The 12789-nt window shown below is 38.8% G+C and overlaps 1 protein-coding gene across 1 annotated transcript in view; it reads right to left on the bottom strand.

The window, feature by feature from the left end:
• kcnh7 (potassium channel, voltage gated eag related subfamily H, member 7) overlaps positions 1–12789 on the bottom strand; it is a 127180-nt gene that overhangs the window by 12743 nt on the left and 101648 nt on the right. Inside the window, 3 exon segments of the mRNA XM_073851426.1 lie at positions 6361–6579; positions 6975–7083; positions 11129–11334. Of these exon segments, the coding sequence (XP_073707527.1) occupies positions 6361–6579; positions 6975–7083; positions 11129–11334 (534 nt within the window).

Here is a 12789-nt window from a genome sequence, read left to right as displayed (position 1 = left end):
AAAATGGTATGTGAGGATTTCCAGTCAGGTTTTAGACCGTATCATAGCACTGAGACAGCTCTTATTAGAGTTACAAATGATCTTCTCCTGTCATCCGATCGTGGATGCATCTCTCTATTAGTACTACTGGATCTTAGTGCTGCGTTTGATACTATTGACCACAATATTCTTTTAAACAGACTTGAAAACTATGTTGGCATTAGTGGTACTGCACTGGCTTGGTTCGAATCGTACTTATCTGACCGGCATCAATTCGTAGCAGTGAATGACGAGGTATCATATCAATCACAAGTGCAGTATGGAGTACCTCAAGGCTCAGTACTAGGGCCATTACTTTTTACACTTTATATGTTACCCTTGGGAGATATCATCAGGAAACATGGTGTTAGCTTTCACTGTTATGCTGATGACACGCAGCTCTATATTTCTTCACGGCCTGGCGAAACATACCAATTTGAAAAACTAACAGAATGCATAGTTGAAATAAAAAATTGGATGGCAAGAAATTTGTTGCTGCTAAATTCTGAAAAAAAAAACATAAGTGTTAATTATTGGAACTAAAACCTCTGCATGTAATAACCTAAAACACAGTCTATTACTCAATGACTGCTCTGTCAATTCGTCGTCATCAGTCAGGAACCTAGGTGTGCTATTCGATAGCAATCTTTCCTTAGAAAGCCACATTTCTAGCATTTGCAAAACCGCATTTTTTCATCTAAAAAATATATGCTCACTATGCTCACGATGTCAAATGCAGAAACGTTAATCCATGCGTTCATGACCTCAAGGATAGATTATTGTAATGCTTTATTGGGTGGTTGTTCTGCACGCTTAATAAACAAACTCCAGCTGGTCCAAAATGCAGCAGCTAGAGTTCTTACTAGAACCAGAAAGTATGACCATATTAGCCCGGTTCTGTCAGCACTGCACTGGCTCCCTATTAAACATCCTATAGATTTCAAAATCTTGCAAATAACTTATAAAGCCCTCAATGGTTTAGCTCCTCAGTACTTGAGCGAGCTCTTATCATATTATAGTCCCTCACGTCCGCTGCATTCTCAAAATTCTGGCAACTTGATAGTACCTAGAATATCAAAATCAACTGCGGGCGGCAGATCTTTTTCACATTTAGCGCCCAAACTCTGGAACAATCTACCTAACACTGTTCGGGAGGCAGACACACTCTGTCAGTTTAAATCTAGATTAAAGACCCATCTCTTTAACCTGGCCTACACTTAATACATTTCATAATCCAAATCCGTTAAAGGATTGTTAGGCTGCATTATTTAGGTCAACCAGAACCAGGGACACTTCCTATAACACCTGATGTACTCATTGCATCAGAAGAAGAATGGCATCTACGCTAATATTAGTATCTGTCCTTCTTATTCCGAGGTCACCGTAGCCACCTGTATCCAGATCAGACGGTCACTGCAGTCTCCCGAATCTAGTCCGTGCCCATCAGCACCCAGAGATATCCTCTACAGACCTGAATGTCAGCAGAGACCACATCAAAGACAGATCATCAGTGAAGACCTCATCACCTAGACGGCCATCGACGCAAGACAGCGAAAACCAGATGAGTCCTCTCCAATCTGATTTTGTGGCAACTTGGAACTCTTGCATCTACATTAATATTAGTCTGTTTGTTTCTTATTCCCAGGTCACCATAGCCACCAGATCCAGTCCGTATCCAGATCAGATGGTCACTGCAGTCCCCCGGTTCCAGTCCAATCCTAGAGCAGATGGTGGATCAACACCTACAGCCGAATGTCAGTGGATACCCTGTCAACTAGATGAGCCCCAGAGACAGATCATCAAGAAAGAACTCCTACCCTAAACGGCCACCGGCACAAGGCCATGGGAACCAGATGAGTCCTCCCCAATTTGACTTTGTTGCAATATGGAACTCTTGCATTATTATTGACATTTTATTTTATTATTTTAATACTGTAAGGTTGCTTTGACACAACTTGTATTGTAAAAAGCGCTGTATAAATAATCTTGACTTGACTTGACTTGACTTGACTTGGTGGCAGTCTTTTTATTGTCTTTCTCAAAGCGAGCATAAAAGTCATTAAGCTCATCCAGGAAGAAGACATTAGTGGCTGTGGGGGTGGAGTGGCTGGGTCTGTAATCGCTGATGGCCTGAATGCCTTGCCACATGCGTCGAGGGTCAGAGTTAGAAAAGTGCTCCTCTAGCTTAAGTTTGTAGCAGTGCTTGGCCTTTTTGATGCCCCTCTTCAGATTTGCCCTGGAAGTGCTGTAGGCCTGTGCATTACCTGATCTGAAGGCAGTGTTGCGTGCTTTCAGCAGGAGACGCACCTCCTTGTTCATCCATGGCTTCTGATTTGGGTATGTTGTGATCTGTTTCTGTGTTGTAACACTGTCTATGGTGGTGTTGATGTAATCCAGAACAGATGAAGTGTAGCTGTCAATGTCCGTGTGAGAGCCACAGGTGGCCTGAGAAGCAAACATACTCCAGTCCGTGTGTAGAAATCTGTCCTGGAGTGTGAAGTCTACCCCCGCTGGCCATACTTTGATGGTCTTCACTGATGGCTTCACACGGTTGATGAGGGTTGAGTATTTGGGGGTGAGGAACAAAGAAAGGTGGTCAGATTGTCCCAAGTGGGGGAGGGGGGGTCACAGTATAAGCTTCAGCCATGTTTGTGTATACATGGTCTAAAGTTTTGTTTCCTCTGGTGTGACAGAAAATGTTTTGGTGAAATTTGGGGAGTACTGTCTTTAAGTTTGAGTGATTAAAATCCCCCGCAACAATAAATGCAGCCTCCGGGTGAGCAGTTTGTTGTTTGCTGATGGCCGCATGAAGTTCATTCATAGCAAGCTTGGCATCAGCGTCAGGAGGAATGTAAGCAGCAGTTATTATGGTGGAGGTGAATTCCCACGGCAGATAAAACGGTCTACACTTAACCATGAGAAACTCTAGGTTAGCTGAGCAGTGTCTCCCAATAACAACAGAGTTCGTGCACCAAGCTTTTTTAACATAAATGCACAATCCTCCGCCTCTGGTCTTACCGGAGTCATCTGCCGCTCTGTCTGCCCGGAATGTGTGGTGATCAGTTAGAGCAGGGGTCCCCAAACTTTTTTCTGAGCAGGCCACATAATTTTCTTTTCTTTAATGGGGGGCCGGGTCAGTTTATAAAAGAAAATTCCATGGGCCGGACTGGCTACTATTATTATTATTATTTTGTTATGATTTTACCTGTATTTTTTATACCTTTTAATGCTATATATTTAAAGATATACAGGTCCTTTTCAAAAAATTAGCATATTGTGATAAAGTTCATTATTTTCTGTAATGTACTGATAAACATTAGACTTTCATATATTTTAGATTCATTACAACACAACTGAAGTAGTTCAAGTCTTTTATTGTTTTAATACTGATGATTTTGGCATACAGCTCATGAAAACCCAAAAAATTAGCATATCATGAAAAGGTTCTCTAAACGAGCTATTAACCTAATCATCTGAATCAACTAATTAACTCTAAACACCTGCAAAAGATTCCTGAGGCTTTTAAAAACTCCCAGCCTGGTTCATTACTCAAAACCGCAATCATGGGTAAGACTGCCGACCTGACTGCTGTCCAGAAGGCCATCATTGACACCCTCAAGCAAGAGGGTAAGACACAGAAGGAAATTTCTGAACGAATAGGCTGTTCCCAGAGTGCTGTATCAAGGCACCTCAGTGGGAAGTCTGTGGGAAGGAAAAAGTGTGGCAGAAAATGCTGCACAACGAGAAGAGGTGACCGGACCCTGAGGAAGATTGTGGAGAAGGACCTACACAATCATGGGGAAGGCTGCTGATCTGACAGTTGTCCAGAAGACAATCATTGACACCCTTCACAAAGAGGGTAAGCCACAAACATTCATTGCCAAACAAGAGTTCTGTATTCAAGCATGTTAACAGAAAGTTGAGTGGAAGGAAAAAGTGTAGAAGAAAAACACCAACCGAAAGAACCTCAGCCTTGAGAGGCTTGTCAAGCAAAATCGATTCAAGAATTTGGGTGAACTTCACAAGGAATGGACTGAGGCTGGGGTCAAGGCATCAAGAGCCACCACACACAGACATGTGAAGGAATTTGGCTACAGTTGTCGTATTCCTCTTGTTAAGCCACTCCTGAACCACAGACAGCGTCAGAGGCATCATACCTGGGCTAAGGAGAAGAATAAATGGATTGTTGCCCAGTGGTCCAAAGTCCTCTTTTCAGATGAGAGCAAGTTTCAAGGTCCTAGAGTCTGGAGGAAGGGTGGAGAAGCTCATAGCCCAAGTTGCTTGAAGTCCAGTGTTAATTTTCCACAGTCTGTCATGATTTGGGGTGTAATGTCATCTGCTGCTGTTGGTCCACTGTGTTTTTTGAATCACACGTCAAATTCCTCAAATGCTATTGAGTCATTTTGTCATCGCTCTGAATTTTCTAGCTGCCTCGTGCATCACCTGTTCGATTGCGATGACACATTACGTTGAATGTACCATTCTGTTGGTGAATTTAACAAATAATTAGACTATGTTAATAACTAAGGGAAATTTTAGTTTGAAAGCCAAATTTTTTATCAAATACCAACATGATATAAGTAAAACATATTTAAAATTACATTTTCGAAATATGTCTCTTGCATTGTTCAGAGGGCCAGTCCAAATGTGGGGGCGGGCCGCATCCGGCCCCCGGGCCTTAGTTTGGGGACCCCTGAGTTAGAGCAATAGCACTGTCCGATACATCGCTGTTTAGCCATGTTTCAGTGAAGATCATGAATATTGCAGTTCAAAAGTCTCTTGCTGTGGTTGATGCGGAGTCGAATCTCGTCCATTTTGTTCACCAGCGACCGTACATTAGCGAGGAAAATGCTGGGTAAAGAGAGCCAGTGTGGTGTTAGCTTTAGCTTAGCTCTTAGTCCTTTGCGCTTCCCCCGTCTTTGTTTACGGTCTCGACGCCGCCTACGAGCACTTCCGCCCGGCCGGGTAGAGTGCGCAGCTTCGGGTGTCCTAGCGATCTCAGGGACGAGTCGAATATTACTGATAAAACTGTCGGGAATGTACAAACCAATATCCAAAAGCTCCTGTCGGGTGTACGATGTAAAGGCACTACTGTTCGGTATGAACAGACCCGAGATGAGCAGGTAAAATACTGCAAATTTGCAGAAACTGGAGAGACACTGAGCCTCGCGATATGTACACGCCGCCATCTTGGTCTTAATATGTAATATGGTCTTAACAATGCAAAATTTACAAAAAATGTACAAAATATCTTCATGGAACATGATCTTTACTTAATATCCTAATGATTTTTGGCATAAAAGTAAAATCAATTTTGACACATACAATGCATTGTTGGCTATTGCTACAAATTTACCCATGCAACTTATGGCTGGTTTTGTGGTCCAGGGTCACATATTTCAAATGATTTGGGGGAAAGGGGAAAAATATAATTTAAATATAAACCTAAAATCGGCAAAAAAGTTAGATCACTTCATGACTTCAAATATAAGCCTAAATTCGCCAAAAAAATCTCTTCAAGAGTGAGTCATTGAGTCATTAATTCAAACGTCTGATTGATTCGGCAACGAAGGACTGTCGTGTTGCTCAGCGAAACAAAACACAAATGAAGTTCTTAGCATTGCGAAATTTACAAAATATCTTCATATTTTAAATGTTCTGGAGGTAAACTGTTAAAATATACTTTAAATATAAACCCAAATTCGCCAAAAAAATTTGCCATTCATTCAACCGATTTGTTCAAACGGCTAATTGATTTAATAATGAAACACAGTTGTTTGTTGCTCAGAGATGCAAAACAGTTCTGCTGTGGCTTTGTTTGGAACTATTTTTGTTGTCAAAATAAGCAAAAACAAGAACTGTTGTATCTAAAATGTAAGTCACTTAATATTAACTATATTTATTTAACTGTTTATCAAATCACATTTGCAATCGTGCTGATATTTGGAGAAAAACTTCTCTCTTTGTGTGATATATCAATTATACTAGATGATATAAATATAAAAGACATATTAAAGTCACACAAGGGCATTTTGCCCCCTTTATTTTGAATTGTGGGCAAATTTTTTATACATCATGTAGTGTATGCGTGCACTCTCTGGGTGTGTTTTGGTTTGGTTTTTGCGATATACGTAATAATGAAATCGCATATTGTAAACAACAATTACGATATTATCGTAGACGATATATATGGGCATAACCCTATGCAAATATGTCACAAGATGCAAAAAAAGATCTAACTATTTAAAATGAACAATGAATTACAATTTGAATGATAAAGCATTACATGATATGTTTCAAGTAAAGTGTTACTGTAGGGATACCTTTAGAATAAGGTTATACCTTTGTGAAACAGATTGTTTTCATCACAATCTTTAGAGTATGTGTCAGGGATGGTGTTCAGGTTGACAGGGATGGATTGATTCAAAGGCCTCGCTGTCCCTTCCTCACCCTCCTCTTCTTCATCATCTTCCTCCTCCTCCTCTTCCTCTCCCGGTAATGCATGTACCTCTCCATCTTTTCCCCTCTCCCTCTCTGTCCCGCTCGGTCTGCTCGGAGAACCTGAGGGAACACAAAGTCCTCGCTGAATTACACACATGCTTCTCACGGTCACTCTCCGGATTGCACCTTGAACAAAGAAAAAAAGATAGGGAGGAATGAGCCAGCAAGAGAGTAAGAGATTTGGCTGGGATGAATAATCCAAACAGCAGGTTACACAGGGACGGGGGATAAAACGGCTCTTGACCGTTCAGGTGAAATCTGGCTTGTGCAACCACACAATAACAAACATCTGTCTGTGGCCAACAATCACCATGGCAACAGCTTGAAACCCAGCGGGAGAGAAAAGAGACGGGTGGAAAGAGGAGGGGAGGTGACGGGGGAAGGGAAACAAAGGAGAGAACAATGAAGAAGAGGAGAGAAAGAAGGATGCGAGCAGAACAGGAGAAGGTCCTGACCTGCGGAACGGTCCCTCTTGAAGCAGGGTTTGGTCCTGACGTCAGGGTCTTCTGTGTCTTCTGAGTCGCTCACGGCCGTGTAAAGGTTCCTCTGAGGAGCTGTGGCTCCCTGCCACACACAAGGCATCATCACATTAGGCACAGCATTAAACGGACACTAACTTTATTTACTGCAGCAACATTAGGGAGGGAAAAACAGATTGGCTTTCTTCTCTGGAACAAAAAAGCTGACTTGCTGAAGAATATCCAGAACATTCTTTACATTTAACGATGAGAGAAGAGCATCAAAGTAATTTATGCCAAGAGGAACAGACCAAAAGTCATTTGCTGAAAATCTTGACATCCACTCTATTGAATCAATGGTCTACAGCTCACCAGAGAGCAGAGACGATGAGAGTAACAACATACATTTCAGTCTCTTTGTCACAAAAAACAAGTCGAAAGGAACGAAATGTAAGCTTTACAGAACCAAAGTGCTACATATATAAACCGACAATACAGTAAAACAAAATGTATTCAGACACCTTCAACATTTCTCACATTATCACAATTTGCTATAGTTTAGAAAATGGTAATAAAATATGACAAGAACTCTTCTAAATTATGTCAGAACAAATTCATCTTGATAATGTCAGATAACTTTGATAGAAAGGTATGTAATGTATTACAATCAACCAAAAATTTAGACAACTGTTAGTATGACAATAATTACACAACTATCAACACTTTGTTGGCCAATTACCAAGCAATGCTTAATTTTGTTCAGTCTGTGGTGTAAAAAGGTCGCATTAGCAATTGAAGCAAAACATGGTCTGGTCAAAGGGTCTGAATAATTTTTGGTCTCAAATTCTAATCAGTTTTACTGGTAGAATTTTTGAGTATAATTTATCTTTATAATTTATTTTGCTATCCTTACTTACATAAATAAACTACTGTGTTCTGCCCCCACTAGTAAAAAAATATCAAAAATGATATCTGGTGTCTAAATCATTTTTGGTTTGACTGTACATGTACAGTAATGGAGGTAATTTAACTATACATTTACTTTACAACAATATTCAAAGGCTCCATTTTTTTCATTCGCTATTAGTTACTTGATAATGAATTTTAAAGGACTATTGCCAAAATGCAACCTGGGCTGTTTTTGTTTTTTTTACTGTAAACGAGACAAACTTATATCTAAAAGCATAATTACGACAAACGAGCCGTTTTTGAGATTGACCGTGATTTCGTTTTGTGGTCAATGGGCGGTGAACGGGAGTTCTAGGGCAGGGGTTCCCAACCTTTTTCACCCCGGGGCCCCCCTCCTTCTCCGGTCAATTTTGCAAGGCCCCCCTATGCCTGACATGTCCTACTGTACTTCGCAGTAAAGAGAAAAGTATTTATTTTTAAACCTTTTTTATTAACCAACACATTTGTTTTGGCTTATTATTATTCTACTGCATGTTATAAAAAAAACTTCAAAATTCAAACAAACTTTAAATTAAAACTTTATATATTTATATACAGATTAAAAACTCCTGAATTCTTTACTTTAGACATTCTTTACAACTTCAGAGTACTTTTTCTTAAATAAGTGAACCTGCCATACAACAGGGAGATACCAAAAGACCACTAAACCTATCCCTTTGAACTTGACTGACTAAATAGCTACTTGTTTGTATCAAACTAAAAAAATAATACACGAATTCAAACTACAGCAAATACATTCAAAATTTGTTGAAACACATCGATGTGAAGGTTCCACGAAGACGGGATCACTGAACTCTGTCAGTGCGCACCTGATGCTCATAAACACCGAGCCTCACTCCTCTTCTAATGGGTGAGCATCCATTATAAAACACTCACAGGACAATAATTTGGACAACTAGGAAAATGTTTTGAAATTTCACGCAAAAATACGATAGGGATCAGAACCCCGAAAACGCGCGTAGTTTGTGAATCAATTGTGGACTTATGCGTGTCTAATGTACGACTCTGATTTACACAAGTGTTATTCATTTGGCACGCGCAAGTTCGCTATTACACTAATCGCCTTTACCTTTAAATTAGCACGACGGTTTGCTTCATGCATGCAGCCGAGAGACGTAACATTAGTTTGCGAACAGTGTTTCACTTGGAAGTTTGGAAGCGCCATTCAGTCAGTGCGATGAGGATTGCTGCGGTGAGTCTGAAGCAATAAACACGAGAGAGGCTGTGCTTTTATTATTTTCATTTAGCACATTAATAATGAAATTAAACAATTATATGATAATATTTAAATTAATTTTAAGAAATTTTGCGGCTCCCCTGGAGGATCACTGAGGCCCCCTAGTGGGTCGCGACCCCCCGGTTGGGAACCGCTGTTCTAGGGGCATAACTTTGAGCGCATCAAAATCGATATTTTTACAACACTAAGAAGGCTCGACACACCATGAAACTTTGCTCGAAGTATCGCCTGGGTCTCTACACATGAACTCGAGCATTGAGAACATTGTTTGTGTACACAGAGTTTACTAAAAAGAAAGTTTTTGAACAACTCACTTTCACTGTTTGAGTTTCCGCTCGCGGCCGTCTTGCCAGTCAAGAGGTGTCGATCTCCGAATGCGAGGAGAGTAAAGATGGATAGCTCCTAAAGCATATTTCCATATAAATGCCCGGCTAATTCGTTGTTTTGTCGCAAGTGAAAAACAATATTAACCTTCTAGTTGTAAATTAAAAAGAGCCTCATATAAGCCTAATATTTCGTCCTATCGAGTCCATTCATTCACATTCGGAGACCGACACCTCTTGACTGGCAAGATGGCTGCGAGTGGAAACCCAAACAGTGAAAGTGAGTTATTCAAAACCATTCTTTTTAGTAAACTCTGTGTACACAAACAATGTTCTCAATGCTCGAGTTCATGTGTAGAGACCCAGGCGATACTTCGAGCAAAGTTTCATGTTGTGTTGAGCCTTCTTAGTGTTGTAAAAATATCAATTTTGATGCGCTCAAAGTTATGCCCTTAGTACTCCCATTCACCGGCCACTGACCACAAAACGAAATCACAGTCAATCTCAAAAACGGCTCGTTTGTCGTAATTATGCTTTTAGATATAAGTTTGTCTCGTTTACAGTAAAAAAAACAGCCCAGGTTGCATTTTGGCAATAGTTATCCTTTAATTGAGCATTATTCAAATTAAATGTGGGTTGCCAACATCAGCCGTTTCCTTCATAATCTATTTTTATCTACAGAAATGGTTGCACAGTATATTTCATTGCATAGTCCACTGTATATTTTATAAGCCATTCTACTTCTATAACATTACTTTACACAAGGGATCCTCAAATCTGGCTCGTGAGATCCACTTTCCTGCAGAGTTTAGATCTAACCCTCACAAACTCACCTACCTGTAACTTTCTAATGATCCTAAAGACATTGATTATTATGCTCAGGTGTGTTTGATTAGGGATAGCGCTAAGCTCTGCAGGAAATTGGATCTTGTGAGCAAGATTTGAAAATCCCTGCTCTACACCATCATGTCCTCACTTGTACCTCAGTGTCCACTCTGTATGCCCAAAACTACAGTAAATTGTCCCTATAGGATTAATAAAGTCATATAGGGATGTTTAATAAAGTGGCGTCTGGCGTGGAGTGTTGAGGGTGATTTATGTATTCAATGTTAGCATGGAACATTTCATCTTTTTATTTGTGACCCTGGACCACAAAACCAGTCTTAAGTAGCACGGATATATTTGTAGCAATAGCCAACAATACATGGTATGGGTCAGAATTATACATTTTTCTTTTTATGCCAAAATATAGATAAGGATATTAAGTAAAGATCAAGTTCCATGAAGACATTTTGTACATTTCTTACTGTACATATATCTAAACTTAATTTTTTTAATAAGTAACATTGCTAAGAACTTCATTTGGACAACTTTAAAGGTGATTTTCTCTCTCTCTCTCTCTCTCTATATATATATATATATATATATTTTTTTTTTTTTTTTTTTTTTTTTTTGCACTCTCACATTTTCAAATAGTTGTATTTCTGCCTAACAAAACATACATCAAAGCTTTTTCATTCAGCTTTCACATGATGTATAAATCTCAATTAAAAAAAAATGACCCTTTGTGGTCCAGGGTCACATTTCAAAACACTAAAAACACTTATAGCTTGCTGCTTTACCTTGGCGTTCTCATCACGCAGGTTAAACGTGAGCTCCAGATTGGACAGGAAGTAGTCTGAGAATTCAGGGTACATGTCCAGAACCTCCAAAAGATCCTCTCTTTGGATGGTGTGGAGGTCGCAATAGCTGAGCGCTCGAACATCTGCGTTGGCTTTCCCGGGTTTGGCGTACAGATGAATCATCTCTCCAAAAATATCATTCTTACCTGAGAGGTGGGTGTACAGTGATCAGACGAGAAGAGAGGAAAGAGAAGATAAAGCAATGAAGGAAGAAAAAGAATTAGAAGGGAAAAAAGTAAGTTCCCATATTAGTTTGTGGCAAAAAGGGGTCAACTGTAGTAGTGATTTATGAAGCACAGCACACGTAGAAGTCACTTTTTTAAACCAAGCAGATTTCTTGAATCTCGATTGTGCCTAATCGCTTGGATTGCTGGTGAAATTGCTGTATTACAGTAAATGTAATCGCACCTTATGTGTGTCAGTGCTTTCTACAGAATTCTAGGTTATATAAAATATTTGTGACCCTGGACCACAAAAACAATCTTAAGTAGCATGGGTAAATTTGTAGCAATAGCCAAAAATGGTACAAATTATTGATTTTTCTTTTATGCCAAAAATCATTAGGATATTAAGTAAAGTTTATGCTCCATGAAGATATTTTTGATTAGTAATATGCATTGCTAAGAACTTCATTTGGATAACTTTAAAGGCATTTTTCTCAGTATTTGAATTTTTTGGCACCCTCAGATTCCAGATTTTCAAATCTCAGCCAAATGAAAAAAAAAAGACCCTTATAACTGGTTTTGTGGTCCAGGGTCTCATTTGCTTTTAGTTTAATTAAATACAACTCACTAAAATGATTTTATTCGAAGTGTGTAATTTCTGTGCCAAAAATAATGGCTGTTGACAAATAGGCTTCCATATTATTCCATATTTATTGTCTTTTATATAAAAAATATAAAAAGGTAACTGTGACTTTTTATCTCACAATTATGAGTTGAAATCTTACAGCTGTAATTAACATCAGCTGTTTTGTGAGAATTTTATTATATGTGATTTTGTGCATTAATGTGATTAGAAAATGGAATGTACAAAACATTTTATCATTGTAATACATTTCATAATACAGACCCTTTCAGCCACAAGACTCAAAATTTAGATACAAATTGGAATTGCTTGATGTAAACTCACCATTCAGATAAAAAAGTCAGAATTGCAAGATATAAACTCATCATTCTAAAAAAAAGTCAGAACTGTTAGATGTACACTACCAGTCAAAAGTATTTGAACAGCAAGATTTTTAATGTTTTTATTTGATCCAAATCATGGCAAAATTTAGAAATAATACTATTTAAAATAACAGTTTTCTAATATATTTGAATATATATATATATATATATATATATATATATATATATATATTTTTTTTTTTTTTTTAAGATTTATTTTTGGCATTTTGCCTTTATTGAGAAAGGACAGATCAGAAGTGACAGGAAACGAAGAGGATAAAAGATGGGGGGCGGGATCGGGATAATCACTCCAGTCACATCATCCTTCAGAAATCATTCTAATTTTCTGGATTGCTGCTCAAAGACATTTAATATTAGAAAGTAGAATTTTTGTCAGGTTCCTTTGATAAATAGAAAGTTCAGAAAAACAGC

This window comes from Garra rufa, chromosome 12 (assembly GCF_049309525.1).
Source record: "Garra rufa chromosome 12, GarRuf1.0, whole genome shotgun sequence".
In the NCBI taxonomy this organism is placed as follows: domain Eukaryota; kingdom Metazoa; phylum Chordata; class Actinopteri; order Cypriniformes; family Cyprinidae; genus Garra; species Garra rufa.
The sequence above is the reverse complement of the archived record's forward strand: the minus strand, read 5'-3'. Positions and strand labels throughout refer to the sequence as shown.